Genomic DNA, 17559 nt, shown 5'->3' with positions numbered 1-17559 from the left:
TTGAAGATCAAACAACATACTTCTAAATAACACATGGATCAAAGAAGAAGTCAAAAAATTTACATATTTGAACTAAATGAAAATGAAAATACAACTTAGCGAAATTTGTGGATGCAGGGAAAACCATGCAGAGGGAAAAGAGGAAAGATCTAAAATCAATCACCCGAGCTGGGGCCTGTGCCTGCCAAGTTAGACCTTCCCAGAGCAGTGTTGGCTTGTGGAGGCAAAAGACTTCTGCTGGCCCCAGTGACAATGGCTCTTTCATGATGAGGGGGAGATTGAGGACTTCCAATATGATAAAAACTTGGAGACATTTCTGTCCCCTCCTGTGAGGGGATAACTTGTGCATCACCAAGAAGATGAAGAAATGGGGAAGACAAGGCAACGTGTCCCAGCTGCTTTCTCATTATAAAAGTGATTTATGCAAGGATCAGTTTATGTGCGGACAAATAGTCCCAGCCCTGCTTCCACCCACAAAGAATTAGGTAAATGCTGAAGAAGACTTTAGGAATCCAAATCTTCAGCATTTGGGAATGAGCCAACCTGGAAAAATCAAATGCAAGTTACTGTTTCTTCAAGAAGACAACCATTCTGTAGTTGGTTCTTTTGTTAGAGTGTGGATCCTTGCCATTGACTGCTAAGTTCATCTTCAATTAAAGAAGCAAGTCCACGGCATGAAAAACATAAATAAAATCACCTACGTCTCCACCTTTGGAAACTAGAAAAAGCAGATTAAAACCGAATTAAGTAGAAGAAAAGTAATGAAAAACAGAGCAGAAATCAATGAATTAAAAATAGGAAATCAGTGGAGAAAATAAAAATCAAAATCTGAACCTTTGAAAGGTTGATAAAACCAGTAGGTCTGTAGCCCAAGGCTACCTAAGAAAAAAAGAGGACACAAATTACTTCTATAAGAGGGGACATCAGTGTCTTTTATGAACATCAATGTAAAAATCATCAGTAAAATATTAAATTGAATCTTACAGTATATATAAAAAATCATACACCATGACCAAGTGGGATTAATCCCAGGTATACAAGTTGGTTCAACATTTGAAAGTCCGTTATTATATTCCATCACATCAATACGTTAAAGAAAAATTACATAAATGTATGAATAAAGAAAAACATTTGACAAAAATCCCATACCCATTTAAGATAAAAATTCTCACAGAACTAGGAACAGAGAGGAACTTCCTGAACTGGATAAAGAATATCTGCAGAGCTGCCCGAGTGGCTCAGCCAGTTAAGTGTTGTCTTCAGCTCAGGTCATGATCCTGGGATCCTAGGACCAAGCCCTGCATTGGGCTTCCTTTTCGGCAGAAGTCTTCTCCTTCTCACTCTCTGTGTACACTTGCTCTCTCAAATACATAAATAAAAGTTTAAAAGAATATCTACAGAAAATTACAGGTAACATCATCCTGAATGGTGAGAAGTTTGAAGCTTTCCCACAAAGCTTAGGAACAAGGTAAGGATGTCCCCTCTCACCGTGCTTTTCAACATCATACTGTGGAAGTCCTAATTAATGTAAAAAGAAAAGGGAGTAAAATGTATACAGATTTGGAAGGAAAAAGTAGAAGCATCTTTACTCATAGATGACATCATTTTCTATGTAGAAAATCCAAAAGAATCAACAAACAACCTTCTGGAACTACTGTTTGATTATAGCACGTTTTCAAGATAATGTAAATCTAACAAGGTTAATATAAAAAAACCAATTGCATCCTACATATCAGCAATGAACAAATGGAATTTGAAATTAAAAACATAATACTATTTACTTTAGCTCCATAGAAGTGACATACTAGCATAAATACTAATAAAAATATAGCAAAATATTTGTTATAAGATCTATATGAGGAGAACCAAAAAGCCCTGATCAAAGTATTAAAGAAGAACTGGGGTGCCTGGGTGGCTCAGTCAGTGAAGCATCCCACTCTTGGCTTCAGCTAAGGTCATAATCTCAGGGTCATGAGATTAAGCCCCGCATCTGGCTCCCTGCTCAGTGCAGAGTCAGCTTGGGATTCTCTCTCCCTGCCCCTCTGCCCATCTCCTCCTTGTGCTCACTTGCTCGCTGGCTCTCTGTCTCTCTCTCAAATAAATAAATAAATAAATACGATCTTTAAAAATATATTAAAGAACTAATTAAATGGAGTGATAGTCCATATTCAGGTATAGGAAGACTCAGTGTTGTAAACAAGTCAGTTCTTCCCAACCTGATTTATAACTGTAGTGCAACACCTGTCAGAATCCCAGCAGGTTATCTTGTGGGTATTGACAAACTGATTCCAAACTTTAAATGGAGAGGCAAAAGACCCGGAATAGCCAATACTGTATTAAAGGAGAAGAACAAAACTAAACACTATTACCATACAATCCAGTAATTGTGCTCTCTGTGTTAAACCGTAAGAGTTGAAAATTTGTGTCTGCACAGAGACTTGCACACAGATGTTTATAGTGGCTTTATTTACAGTTGCCAAATGGTGGAAGTAATCAAGATGTCCCTCCGTAGGTGAGTGGATAAATAAATTACGGTATTTCCAGATAATGGAATATCTTCGTGAATATTACTAAGAAGAAATGAGTGATCAAACCATGAAAAGACATAGAGGAATCTTAAATGCATATTACTAGTCAGAGAAGCCAGTGTAGAGGCTACATATGATTTTAACTATATGGCATTCTAGAAAAGTGAAAACCATAGAGACAGAAAAGAGATAAGTGTTTGGTAGGGGCTGGGGGGAAAGAGAGTTAAATAAGCAGAGTTCGGAGGATTTTTAGGACAGTGAAGCTACTCTGTATGATTCTCAAAAGTGTTGCATAGATCTCTGTATACATTATACATTTGCCCAAACCAGTAGGCTGTATAACATTAATAAAGAACTTAAAGGTAAACTATGAACTTTGGGTGAAATGATGTATCAGGGTAGGTTCATTATTTGGAACAAATGTACTACTATGGTGGGGGATGTTGATAATTGGGAAGCTCTGCATATTTGGGTGCAAGGGACACATGGGCAATCTCTGTTATTTTCCATTCAGTTTTACTATGAGCCTAAAACTGATCTAAAATGGTCTATTTTTAAAAAATGGACAAAGGATCTGAATAAACTTTTCTCCAAAGAAGTTATATAAATGGCCAATAAGCATATGAAAAGGTGTTCAGCATCATTATCCTTCAGGGAAATGCAAAATTGAAAATACATTGCAATACCATTTCCTACCTGCTTGGATGCTTTTATCAAGAAGAAACTATGGGGAGCCTGGGTGGCTCAGTGGGTTAATCCGCTGCTTTCGGCTCAGGTCATGATCTCAGGGTCCTGGGATCAAGTCCCGCATCGGGCTCTCTGCTCAGCAGGGAGGCTGCTTCCTCCCCTCTCTCTCTCTGCCTGCCTCTCTGCCTACTTGTGATCTATCTCTGTCAAATAAATAAATAAAATCTTAAAAAAAAAAAAGAAGAAGAAACTAACAGGTGTTGAGGATGTGGTGAAATTGGAGCTTTCATGCAGTGCTGGTGGGAATGTAATATGGTGCAGCTGCTGTGGAAAACAATTTGGCAGTTCCTCAAAAGGTTAAGCATAGAATTACCATATGACCCAGCAGTTTCACTCCTAGATATATATACTCAAGAGAAATGAAAACATGTCTACACAAAGACTTGTAGATAAATGTTCATAAGAGCATTATTTGTAATAGTTAGAAAGTATAAACAACTCAAATGTCCAGTAACAGGTGAGTGGATAGCTGTAATGTGGAGTGTCCATATAGTGCAGTATTATTTGGAAATAAAAAGGAACTACAGTATATGCTACAACCTGATGAACATGGAAAACATTATGCTAAGTGAAAGAAGTCAATCACAAAAGACCATATTGTATGATCCCATTTATATGAAACAGCTAGAATAGGCAATTGTAGATGGAGACAGTAAATTAGTGGTTTCTTGGGCTGGGGGAGGATGGAGAGGGACTGCTAACTGGTTATGTGGTTTCTTTTGGGGCTTGTAAAGTGTTCTAAACTTAGAGGTGGTGGCGGCGGCACAACTCTGAATATACTAAAAAGCACTGAATAGTACACTTTAAATGGGTGAGTTTTATGATATGTAAATTAGATACCAGTGCAGCTTTTAATTAAAAGAATCAGGTGCACGGAAGTGTATGATTGATTGTAGGACAGGTTGTGAATGTGAGTGCTGAGGTGCAGTAGCAGTGCTTCTCAAACTTTAATGGGCATATGGATTAACAAACCTATCTTATTTAGTGTAGATTCTGATTCAGGTGGTCTGGGGTAGAGTCCAAAATTCTCTTGATTCTTAATAAGCTCTCAGGGTGCTGATGCTGCTGGACTATGGCCCGTGCTCTGGGAGGCAGTAAAGGATGTTTGTTTCTTCAGTGAATAGAGTCCGTCTAAAGAGCCTTCAAGCCAGAAGAATCTGGCCAGCATTTTGTTGGAAGGCATAATGTAGTTTGGTGGAAGAGAGGGGCTTAATGGACAAAGTAACCAGCCTGTGTAAAGACTCAGACCACAGAGTATCCAATATTTGGGGGTTATAAGAGGCCTGTTGTTGGGTTACAGGGGTGGATCCCTGAATCTTTTGCACCTGAGGATTTTCTCTCTCTCTCTTTAAAAGAATTTATTTATTTATGTGAGAGAGCATGAGAGGGAAGATCAGAGGGAGAAGCAGACTCCCTGCTGAGCAGGGAGCCCAATGTGGGACTCGATCCTGGGATTCCAGGATCATGACCTGAGCCAAAGGCAGTTGCTTAACCAACTTGAGCCACCTGAGTGCCCCAGCATTTTCTCTTTTTATGAAATTTTCTCTTGTTCTCTGCCGGACATTTTTGATTTAACTTCTTTCAAATCTGTTCTTAGGTAGACTGGTACTACCAAGGGCCTTGAGAGCTTCTAGGAGGGGAGTGATTGGTTGGCAAGAAAACATTCTATGTGTGGGTCTTGGGAGTTGGATGTGAACCCATCAGTCAGTAACCATGCCTGGAGAGCCTTCTTAATTAGCTGCCTGAGCTCTGGACAGGGCATACTCAGACTGACTTACTGCTTGGACCCAGATGAATAAACGCATTAATGAGGGAGCAAATAAAGATGTATTTCCAGATGGTAGGTGTTACTTTTAGCTATAGTTTACAGTTTTCCTTATTTTTCCCCTTGTGCTAGAAGACCAGTATGGATGTAGTTTAAAGAATCATTCGGTTCGGGAGGCAAATAATAAAGCCAAATCATGTCTCTTCTCTTTGCATTCATAGTACTCCAGGAAGAGCTAAACAGTTCTCTAAGCCCCAGTCTAGTCTTAGCCTTAGTGCTTGCCCTTCTGAGAGGTATTCTCCATGAGGCTCTGAAAGCAGTACTGACCTGTGCTTCGTCAACATTTGGTTCCACAGCCTCTCCTGGTACTTTATAAAGTGCTTCCACTCTCCCAGGAGGAAAGACAATGAAATCACTTAGTCACCTTGAATGTGCTTACCCTCCCAGCCCCCCAATGAAGTCAGAAGTCTTATTCTCTGTTTTCCAGCCAGAGAGTAAGGTATAGATATTAGCTCACTTGATCACTATCATGGAGAGGCACACCATAGCTGGCCTGGTTCTTTGGATCTTTTTTAGTTTTCCCTTCAATGGAGTTGTCTTGCTTCTTTTTAAAAGATTTTATTTATGTATTTAAGAAAGAATGAAAGCAAGAGATCACAGAGCTCCAGAGAGGGAGGAGCAGATTTGCTGCTAAGCGCAGAGCCCAATGTGGATCTCGATCCCAGGACCCTGGGATAATGACCCGAGCTGGAAGCAGTTGCTTAACCATCTTGCTTCTTTGAAGATGTACTTGTGTTGTTGTTGGTTATTTATTTATTTATTTTTTGACATTGAGTTTTTAAACATGATTTTCTGGGTGCCTCTTGGTATCAAATGAATACTTCTTTCCCAGATACTTATTAAGTATTTTTCAAATGTTTATTTATACTCACATTTAAGCTTCTCCAGGTGGGATGCTGGTTTGTCAGCATACTTACTGTATTGGAGAGAATTCTGTTCAGTTCCTCTAGTTCTCACTCAAGTGCTTAGTATATGCTCAGTGTTGTTTTATTCTCCTTTCGGGACACAAAGCAGTGTATTCTCCTTGGCTCTGTGGGATCTTCCAGGTTTATGGGATGGAAGCAAGGTAGACATAAGCAGGCCAGGACTAGGGTGAAGCAAACGAGGCACTAGGGTGCAAACTTTAAGGAGGCACTCATTTTCAAGGTCATGCAAATGGAGGGTCAGTACCTGACAATGAGTGCCTACTTAAATTTTGAGCCCTAGGTCCCTTGGTTTACCCCCACCTTCCTTAGTCCTCGTCCTGGCCTTAAGAAGCAGTTACATTGGGGTATTTGTGTGTCTCAGTCGGTTAAGCATCTGCCTTAGGCTCGGGAAATGATCCCAGGGTCCCAGGCTCCCTGCTCAGTGGGGCACTTGCTTTTTCCTCTCCCTCTGCCTGCCCCTCTCCCTGTTTATTCTCTCCCTCTTTTTCTCTTTCTGTGTCAAATAAATAAATAAAATATTTTCTTAAAAAAAAAAAACAGTTACATCACTTGGAAATCACATCTAAGATAACAGACTATGAATGACTGGTATGGAACAGTGCTTTTCAGATTTAATGTGCATATGAGTCATCTGGAGACCTTATTATAAGGAAAATTCAGATTCAGGGGGTCTGGAGTGATGCCTGAGATCTGCATTTCTCTCTCTCTCTCTCTCTTCCTTTCTTTCTTTTAAGATTTTATTTATTTATTTGAGAGAGAATAAGAGCGCAAGAAGGGGGAGGGTCAGAGGGAGACACAGACTCCCCGGTGAGCAGGGAACCTGATGTGGCACTCCATCCCAGGACTTCACGATCATGACCTGAGCTGAAGGCAGTCACTTAACCAACGGACCCACCCAAGTGTCCCAAGCTTCTGCATTTCTATCAAGCACGCAGACAATGCTGATATGACTCTTTGTGCCACACTCCGAATAAGGAGAAAAATCCATGCTTGAGAAAAGCAGAGGGCCAAAGTCACTAAGCTTGGGGATCAGGGCAGGCTTCTTCAGAGAAGGTGAAATTGCAGCTGGGTTCTCAAAGGACAGCTTGGGTTTGGATGGGATAAAAGAGGGAAATGTAAGCAGAGGAAGAATATACAAAGGCCTAGAGGCAGGAATGAGTCCCATGTGTCTTGAGACAGTGAACAGACTGGTTTGGCAAGATGCAAGTCCAAGTTGGAAAAAAGGAAAAGAGTTTTGAAACCTGTACTGGGTTGTTTATTTAGAAATGTGGCCTGGGGCACCAGAATGGCTCAGTCGGTTAAGCATCTGATTATTGGTTTTGGCTCAGGTCATGATCGCAGGGTCCCGCAGTCAAGCCTCATTTCAGGCTTCTTGCTCACAAGGGAGCCTGCTTGTCTCCCTCTCTCTTTGCCCTTTCCCCTGCTTGCACTCTCTCTCTTTCTCTCTCAAATAAATAAATAAACCTTAAAAAAAAGAAAGAAAGAAAGAAAGAAACGTGGTCCTTAATTGTCTGCTCAGGTACCACCCAGATGGGCATTTCCATTTCTTATGTCAACTTGTCCTGGGATATTCTGGGACCTCTTTTGTTCTGGGGAAATAAAGACCTGAGTTAGGACTCCTGAATATATTCTGTGAGTATTGTGTGAGGTAGGAAAAGGGAGTAGGTGGGTGACTTGAGATAGCCTTTTTTTTTTCTTTTTTTAATAACTTAGCTGGAACATGTAAAATTCAGAAAGCACTCCCTAAATAGTGATGGGAGTAGTGTACACACACATAAAGGATGCCGGATAAGTATGTGCTAATTTAACTCAGTAGGAGAGTTCTGCCCATTTTACTTCAAACTTTCTGTGTAAAATACTTTTCTGAATTTATCACAGGAACAGTGGGAAATTGGGCCCTGACCGTCATAAGTACTAAAGGAATATTTGTTGTTTGATTCGTTTGACTAAGGCCTGTCTCTCTTTACATTGAGAAACATTTTCAGCTCAGGTCAGTGTAAGAATATACGAATGTAATGTTTTTGACTTACGTACTGACACTTGGTTATGCTTTTGTATGGCTATAAGGAAGTAGAAGTCTTGAGTCCTGAACTCAAAGAATTTAGTATTATTCTTGAGCAGCAGTTTTCAACTCTAGGCAGTTTTCATCAATGTCTAAAGACATTGTTGCTTCTGTGGAGATGCTTTTGGCATCCTGAAGGTAGAGGGTCGGGGATGCTGCTAAAACATCCTACAGTGTACAGGGAACTCCCACCTCACCAAAGAATTATCCAGTCCCAAATATCCCTAGTGCAGAGGTTGAGAAAACCCTGCTCTAGAGGACAAGACTAACAAATAGAACCAGAACTTTGAAATTGGAAGGTTGTACTGCTCGTTAATAGCAGAGCAGGGACTAAAGCTTAGTTCTCCCTAGTCTAATGTGCTGCTTGCTACCATGGGGCCATTTAGAGTCAGATGGCATATGACAGAATATTTTATCTAGCTTCATCTCCCACTAATCCTGATTCATACTTTTTGCTCTAGCCATGCTCATTTATTTGTATGCTAAGTAACTTTATTCCTTCATTTTTATGTTAGTCTGTTTGCCTGGAACATCTATCTTTCTCTTATTTCTTCATCTGGATGGTACATCTCCAGAAGTCTTTGCCAGTCTATAACACTACAGATTGGATTAGAAGCCTCTTCTTTATTCTTCCATAGCTAGTCCTCAGCATATAATAAAGAAATTTTCTGTATATATGTGTGAATTCTTGATTAGGCTATGAGCATCTTAGGAGTTGGGTTTATTCTCCGGTCCTCATTGCCTAGCACAGACATGCAGTACACTGTCAGTCATAGACAAGAGATAAAGTAAGTGGTTAGAGAAGGGTGAGATCAGTGGGAAGTAGAGTATTGGGGAAGGCTTCGTAAAGATTGTGATACTTGAAGCTCTTCATAATTCCTTAAAGATAATGATGAATGTATGAACACCTTATATTGGGCAGGCACAGTTCTAAGACCGTAATGGATTTTTTGGTGGTGTTTTTCTACAGGTTGATATGTCAGACCTCTCTCCAGAAGAGCAATGGAGGTAAGTGTGATGGTGTGGGCCCTTCAGGCTGGGAATTTTAAATTAGTCCTACTAATAGAGTTGTATATGTACCCTTTTGCTTCCTTGTCTGTGTGGAAGCCATGACTTGACTAGTAGGAGAGGTCATTTGGGATCTTTTCCAGTATTCCTGGGTGGCTCCTTTAGTCCTGGGGAGTGAATAGGTAATTACACCAAACTATTTATGTGGGTTTAAATATTACTAGTTCTGCCATTTCCTAGCTATGCTTATCTTGGACGAGTTACTTGATTTCTTACTACCTTAGTTTCCCTGGTTTGCACAATGAAAGGTTACAACAGTACTTACACCTCATAGAGTTGTGAGGACTAATACATGTGAAATTCTTAGAACAATGCCTGGCATGTGGTAAGCTTCCAGTAAGTGTAATCGCTTTGCAAATCACTATCATCATTAACATCATCATTATCCACAAAACAGAGCAGAGAGCTCTGGCTGAAATATGGGAATGGTGTCTTCCTGATCTCAACTCTGCTACTAATTTGCTTTGCAACCAGAGTGAGTCAATAGTCAACAAATACCTTATTATCGTGATTGCTCATCAAAGAGTCGTCGGATTGTTTGCTCTACAACGTAGCTGACCAATGAGCTGAAATCAACCATGTAAACTTTATTAATAGTGCAAAAAAAGCCCTTTCATTTAGATTATAAAAATAGAGAATGGCAAAGATAACAACTTACGTGACAAAACCAGCAAGATTTTAGAAAACTTCAAGCTTAATATGCACCAGTTGTGTACCTCAGCTATCAAAACATTCCAAAATTTGGAACATGTTCATAGAAATATACTTTCTGCTTTAGGAAGGTCAAAGTACCACTGTGTTTCACTGAGTCCACACTGATTTTGTTGTAATCACTGCATATTAAGAAGATCTTCAGTTAGATAACATCTAGAAGAAGGCAACTAGGCTAATGGTTTTCATATTATGTTATATGAATAGCATTTAAAAGATCTTGAACTGTTAGCTTAAAAGGGCACAGAAAAGTGGTAGTAGAAAGAGGATTTTGTTTTGTTTTGTTTTTGTTTTAAGTAAGATCATATAAATCTTTGAAAGAGTAGCATTGGGAAAGAAGAGTAAATATGTCCTCGATTGTTCCAGAATATAAAAGGTTGTTCATTAGGGAATGAAGCTATAGCAAGATTTTTGTCTTGTTATCAGAGACGTTTTTAATAATTGTGATATATTGAGAGGCAGTGAGCTCCTGCCCTTAAAGTATTGGGAATTTTATTCCTTTATTAGCACATATGAGTACCTACAATGTACCAGACACATGGTTCTCTAGAAGCATATGTTTTCAGCCAGTGGAAGTATTCATACAAAAATTGTAAAGACAATGTTTGCATTGGGTGGGAACCTCAACTAGAGTTGTTGTTCTCTGGTCTTTTCTCCATATTTCTTTGATTTTGTTGTTGTTCTTATTGCTGTTGTGTACATCCATTCAGTCAAATATTGCCTGACAATAAGAAATTTATCTTATCTTTATAACTCCCCAGAGTCCTTAGGTTTTTAAAGTGTCCTTTGTCCTTTTAGTTTAGCTTATCCTCTCAACAACCCTATGTGGGAAGCAACAGAGATACAGACTCTTTGTGACAGATGAAGAAATTGTGATATAGAGATGTGAATTTTCTTAGCCAAGTCCACATGGATGTCTGAACCTAAGTTTCTGACTCCTACCCATACTATTTGTTTGCCAGATTCTCCTACCCTGGATGAGTTGATGGAAGATGAACCCTGAGGTGCTGTGGCTGGCCGCTGACATTTGGCTACCCACTCCCCCACCAGTTTGCTCTCTAACATTTTACTGTGAAAAAATCTCAGAAAAGTTGAAAGAATTACACAGTAAACACCTTTAGGCCTACCACCTAGGTTGTACAGTTTTCCCTGTACTTGCTTTATCATTTGTCTGTAATTCATCCCACCGGGTGGTTCTTACATAGTCTGTCATTGCCCTTGGGAACTCTATGAAGATATCATTTGTTGTCCTTTCTCTCTCTGCCTAATACCCCCATCTATGGAGGATTGGCATAAAAGCTCCTGACTATGGGCTGTATTTGTATTTATTTTTCTGAGTCCTTCCTCATTTCTCTGTTGGCTGACTCTGACTCTAAGAGGCAAAAGCAATCACTTGTTTCCATTCCCGTGGACCAGAGAATGCCAGCTTTAGATGAAATAAGAGTTTCCAGTTGTATTCTTCCTTAAGCTCTTGAGGAGGTACACTGTTGGATTAGTATAAAGTTAAAGCAGTCCAGACTTTCAGGCTTTAGCTAGTCTTAAACAGGATCCCTGGTCCTGACAGAGAGAATAGGACAAATAAAGGAAGACTTAAACCCTGGGATTAGTACACATTTGCAGTAGTACTTCTTTATTTGTGTCATAAATATCATCGACTAAGAGTATGAGACTTTATGGCTATCCTTCTCTGTGGGTTACTTTGTCCTTCCAGAGATGGTTGAAGTTGAAATAGGACTGAAATGGTCAGTAATGACAAGATTCTTTTGGGTCCTCTTTCCTACAGGAAAGATGTCAGCTGTTTCTGCTCTTGGGGGTGGGCAGCAGACAACCCACCTTTAACTCCAGTAGCTGAGCTTCTGAGGTCCGTAGAGCCCTTGTTCTATCCCAAATGCCCATTTTCTAGGGTGTGTTTTTTTCTAGCCCCTAATTTGTATAATAGCCTGCAGTTGCAAAGGTCAGGAATATGTTCTGAGCTATGGACTTGTGGAATATCCCTGGAAAGCACTGCGCTTTTACTAGCATACCTTCCCTGACCTGCCTCACCTCATCTGTTTGACTTTCAGGGTTGAGCACGCACGCATGCATGCCAAGCACCGTGGCCATGAAGCCATGCACGCTGAAATGGTCCTCATCCTCATCGCTACTTTGGTGGTGGCCCAGCTGCTCCTGGTGCAGTGGAAACAGAGGCACCCCCGCTCCTACAATGTAAGCCACTGACTCTCAGTTCTTCTTCTGACAGTTATCAAAAGACTCTCCTAGGTATTCTAGGGTCTAGCTTCACCCAGGTTCCATTTGGCAGGGAATAGACAAAGATAATAGATGTTATTGTATGAATGGTGAATAATGTATGGTGGGTGTGCTTTTAGGAGGCAAGTGATTCTGATGGTAAAAAAAAAAGGGGCGCCTGGGTGGCTCAGTGGGTTAAGCCGCTGCCTTCGGCTCAGGTCATGATCTCAGGGTCCTGGGATCAAGTCCCACATCAGGCTCTCTGCTCAGCAGGGGGCCTGCTTCCCTTCCTCTCTCTCTGCCTGCCTCTCTGCCTCCTTGTGATCTCTCTCTGTCAAATAAATAAATAAAATCTTAAAAAAAAAAAAAAGAGGTAGAACTTGAGACTACTTTTATGGCCAGAAAAGATAGGTCTTTCCTTTTAAACATTTTGGCACAGATCCATGAAGGGGATACTCATCAGGACCTATTCAAATAGAGGGCAAGGTGATCACCTTGTTGGGAAGACCAAGTGTTTAAGTGAATCTTACAGGTAGGATTTAGATTAATTAAAAAAAAAAGGGTGGGGGACGCCTGGGTGGCTCCGTGGGTTAAAGCCTCTGCCTTCAGCTCGGGTCATGATCCAGGGTCCTGAGATTGAGCACCACATTGGGCTCTCTGCTCAGCGGGGACCCTGCTTCCTCCTCTCTCTCTCTGCCTGCCTCTCCACCTACCTGTGATCTCTGTCTATCAAACAAATAAATAAAATCTTAAAAAAAAAAATACAGAAAACATATAGCTAAATGGCAGAAGTAAATCATTCTTTATTGGTAATTATTTTATTTATTTATTTTTTTAAAGATTTTTTATTTATTTATCAGAGAGAGAGAATGAGCATAGGCAGACAGAATGGCAGGCAGAGGCAGAGGGAGAAGCAGGCTCCCCGCCGAGCAAGGAGCCCGATGTGGAACTTGATCCCAGGACTCTGGGATCATGACCCGAGCCAAAGGCAGCCGCCCAACCAACTGAGCCACCCAGGCATCCCTATTGGTAATTACTTTAAATGGTTTAAATTGTTCTAGTAAAACGCAGAGATTAGCATATTGATTAAAAAAAAAAACAAAAAACATGAGAGACTCACTTTAGAAACAAAGACACAGAGAATAAAAGTAAAAAGGTGGGGAAAGATATTCCATGCACATGATAGTCTAAAGAGACCTGGGGTGGCTATTAAATCTCAGACCAATAGACTTTAAATCAAAAAAATTTACAAGAGGGCACCTGGGTGGCTCAGTGGATTAAGCCCCTGCCTTCAGCTCAGGTCATGATCTCAGGGTCCTGGGATCTAGCCCCACATCAGGCTTTCTGCTCGGCCGGGAGCGTGCTTCCCCCTCTCTCTGCCTGCTGCTCTGCCTACTTGTGATCTCTCTCTCTCTGTCAAACAAACAAATAAATAAATAAATCTTAAAAAAAAATTCACAAGAGACAAAGGACATTATATATTGATAAAAGGTTCAAACGAACTAGAAGATAGTATAATTATGAACATAACTAAGGAGCCCCAAAATATGTGACACAAAAATTGACAGAATTGAAGAGGGATAGACAGTTCGACAATAATGGTTGCAGAGTTCAGTACCTGACTTTCACTAAGATAGAGCAACCAGATAGAATATTAGTAGAGGGAACAGCATTATAAACCAGTTAGCTCTAAAAGATATACAGGGCACATGCTACCCAACAACAGCAGAATATATACTCTTCTCAAGTGCACATGGACCATTCTCCAGCATAGAAAATACGTTAGGTCACAAAACAAGTCTAAGTAAGCTTGAGAAGATTAAAATCATAGATTCAGCCACTTTGGATTAGGACATGACAGGTATAGTGTACTGGACTTTTTTTTTTTTTTTTAACTATCATCTTACAAGTTTTTAACCTTTACAAGGCTAACAACCCTTTTTTAGCATCAACTTCGGCAAACACCTACGTGGTAATACTTTGCATAGAAAATACAAGTGTGGGGCGCCTGGGTGGCTCAGTGGGTTAAAGCCTCTGCCTTCGACTCCTGGGATCAAGCCCCGCATCGAGCTCTCTGCTCAGCAGGGAGCCTGCTTCCCCCCCTCTCTCTCTGCCTGCCTCTCTGCCTACTTGTGATCTGTCTCTGTCAAATAAATAAAATCTTTTAAAAAAAAAGAAAATACAAGTGCATGTATAGTAGCAACAATAGCTAACATTAATTGAATTTTCACTTAATGCCAGCCAGTGTTCTAAGTACTTAACAACTGTGGGCTCAGCTAATCCTTGTAGTAATCCAGTCAGGTAATATTTTCTCTAATTACAAATAAGGAACTGAGACAGAAAGACTAAGTAATTTGCTCCAGTGATGAAACTATTATGAACCCAGACAGTTTTACTCCAAGGTTTTTATTCTTCATCCCTAAATGGTTCTTTTTCTCTAGTATATGCTTTTTCAGACCTCTGATAATACGATCAGACATGCCCAGGGCTGTGTAGCCCACAAGATGTGAACTGCTGCACTATGTCATTTAATCCTCCTAGTAGCCCATGAGGTAAGTACTGTGATCAGACTGAGGCCCAGAGAATTGAGGCATGAAGGGAATACTAATAGAACCAGGATTTGAACCCAGGTCTTCTGTTTCATATTGCATAATTTCTATTGTACCATATGTTGCTCCTGGAAAGGGTTTTCCATCAAGGGAACAAGGGATAACCTAGAGCGTAGGAGGAAGAGAGGATAATCTTTGACCTTGAGCAGACACAAGTTCCGAACATTACTAGCTTATAGCCAGTTCAAGTGTTGGCATGCACCACAAATAGAAACATCTGTACCTTCAGGACAGAGTGCACTGAAGGACCAGATGACACCAAGAGTTTTTGAGCTGGAGACTATCCAGCAGGTTTAGCCCCCCAAGGTGGGGCTTCATGTCTAGACCCTGGTCATGCTTTGCCCTGTTATCTGAGATAAGTCACTTGTTTGTCAATGTGTGATTATAGTGCATACTCTATAGAGTGGGGATTACCGAGATGGTTGAGTTGAGCCTGGAAAAATAAGAACACTCATAAGCCAAGAGTAGAATGAGAACACCATTGGCATTTCTGTGCTGGTATTTAGAGATCATCTTAATTATACAATGTTGGCTAATCTGCAAAGATTTTTAAAAACCTCCAAAGGATGTGCGGATGCAGATATGTACTTTAGTAGTTTTCAATAAGTATTCTTCAAAAATCTGTGGAATACTTTCTTCAAATAGTATCTTAAGGAAAAACCCAGTATGGAAAATAATTAAGAGGCCGCTCTGATTGATACAGGGTTGGATAACCCTGACCTCTCTGCTATTCAGGAGCATATGTAGGAGTCATCATAGTGCTGGAAAACCACTGATAATGTCATTCGTTAGTTAATCCTTAAAAGGAAATATGAGGAGGAGTCAAGATGGCAGAGAAGTAGCAGGCTGAGACTCCGTCAGCTAGCAGGAGATCAGCTAGATAGCTTATCTAAAGATTGCAAACACCTACAAATCCATCGGCAGATCAAAGAGAAGAAGAACAGCAATTCTAGAAGCAGAAAGACCACCACTTTCTGAAAGGTAGGACTGGCAGAGAAGTGAAACCAAAGCGACAGGAAGGGACCGGCTCCCGGCAAGCGGCGGAGCAACGGAGCACAAAATCAGGACTTTTAAAAGTCTGTTCCACTGAGGGACATCGCTCCAGATGCTAAACCGGGGTGAAGCCCACGTGGGGTCATCGTGGCCTCAGGTCCCGCAGGGTCACAGAAGGATCGGGGATGTCTGAGTGTCGCAGAGCTTACAGATATTAGAACGGGGAAGCTGGCTACAGAGACAGAGCCAACAGCTCACAGCTTGGGGTTACCTTGAACCGGTCACAGGCTCGGTGAGCTCGGAGCGTGGCGAGAGGTCAGGCAGACAGGAGTTATTGGGTGCTGTTCTCTGAGGGCGCACTGAGGAGTGGGGCCCCGGGCCCTTGGCTCCTCTGGGCCAGAGACTAGGAGGCCGCCATTTGTATTCCCGTCCTCCGGAACTCTACGGAAAGCGCTCAGCGAATGAAAGCTCCTGAAAGCAAACCCGAGCGGATTACTCGGACTGGCCCCTGGTAAGGGCGGCGCAATTCCACCTGGGGCAAAGACAGTTGAGAATCACTACAACAGGCCCCTCCCCCAGAAGATCAACAAGAAATCCAGCCAAAACCAAGTTCACCTACCAAGGAGTGCAGTTTCAATACCAAGGAGAGCAGAGGAATTCCAGAGGAGGAGAAAGCAAAGCACAGAACTCATGGCTTTCTCCCTATGATTCTTTAGTCTTGCAGTTAATTTAATTTTTTTCCATTTTCATTTTTTTCTTTTCTTCTGCTAAAATTTTCTTTTTTAATGTTTTTTAACTTAGTTTATCTAATATATATGTTTTTCCTTTTTATACTTTTATTTATTTGTTTTCTTTTTTAAATTCTTTTCTTTCTTTCTATTTTTTTTTCTTTTTCTTTCTTTCTTTCTGAACCTCTTTTTATCCCCTTCCCCCCCCCTCACAATTTGGGATCTCTTCTGATTTGGTTAAAGCATATTTTCCTGGGGTTGTTGCCACCCTTTTAGTATTTTACTTGCTCCTTCATATACTCTTATCTGGACAAAATGACAAGGTGGAAAAACTCACCACAAAAAAAAGAACAAGAGGCAGTACCGAAGGCTAGGGACCTAATAAATACAGACATTGGTAGTATGTCATATCTAGAGTTCAGAATGACAATTCTCAAGGTTCTAACCGGGCTCGAAAAAGGCATGGAAGATATTAGAGAAACCCTCTCGGGAGATATAAAAGCCTTTTCTGGAGAAATAAAAGAACTAAAGTCTAACCAAGTTGAAATTAAAAAAGCTATTAATGAGGTGCAATAAAAAATGGAGGCTCTCACTGCTAGGATAAATGAGGCAGAAAAAAGAATTAGCGATATAGAAGACCAAATGACAGAGAATAAAGAAGCTGAGCAAAAGAGGGACAGTTTCTGGACCATGAGAGGAGAATTTAAGAGATAAGTGATACCATAAGATGAAACAACATTAGAATAATTGGGATTCCAGAAGAAGAAGAAAGAGAGAAGGGACCAGAAGGTATACTGAAGAGAATTATTGGAGAGAATTTCCCCAATATGGCAAAGGGAACAAGCATCAAAATTCAGGAGGTTCAGAGAACGCCCCTCAGAATCAATAAGAATAGGTCCACACCCCGTCACCTAATAGTAAAATTTACAAGTCTTAGTGACAAAGAGAAAATCCTGAAAGCAGCCCGGGAAAAGAAGTTTGTAACATACAATGGTAAAAATATTAGATTGGCAGCAGACCTATCCACAGAGACCTGGCAGGCCAGAAAGAACGGGCATGATATATTCAGAGCACTAAACGAGAAAAACATGCAGCCAAGAAGACTATATCGAGCTAGGCTATCATTGAAAATAGAA

The 17559-nt window shown here is 40.7% G+C and overlaps 1 protein-coding gene across 6 annotated transcripts in view; it reads left to right on the top strand.

Annotated features, from left to right (window-relative positions):
- The window catches only part of RNF121 (ring finger protein 121), an 88524-nt gene that overhangs the window by 23253 nt on the left and 47712 nt on the right, over positions 1–17559 (top strand). For all 6 annotated transcript variants that reach the window (XM_082682154.1, XM_082682151.1, XM_082682156.1 and 3 more), the window contains 2 exons: positions 9059–9096; positions 11931–12072. In XM_082682154.1, coding sequence (XP_082538280.1) covers positions 9059–9096; positions 11931–12072 — 180 coding nt within the window. The remainder of the gene's footprint in view (positions 1–9058; positions 9097–11930; positions 12073–17559) is intronic.

The sequence above is a fragment of the Mustela nivalis genome (assembly GCF_964662115.1).
Source record: "Mustela nivalis genome assembly, chromosome: 9".
NCBI classification, from domain to species: Eukaryota; Metazoa; Chordata; class Mammalia; order Carnivora; family Mustelidae; genus Mustela; species Mustela nivalis.
This window is presented reverse-complemented; position numbering and strand designations above follow the sequence as displayed.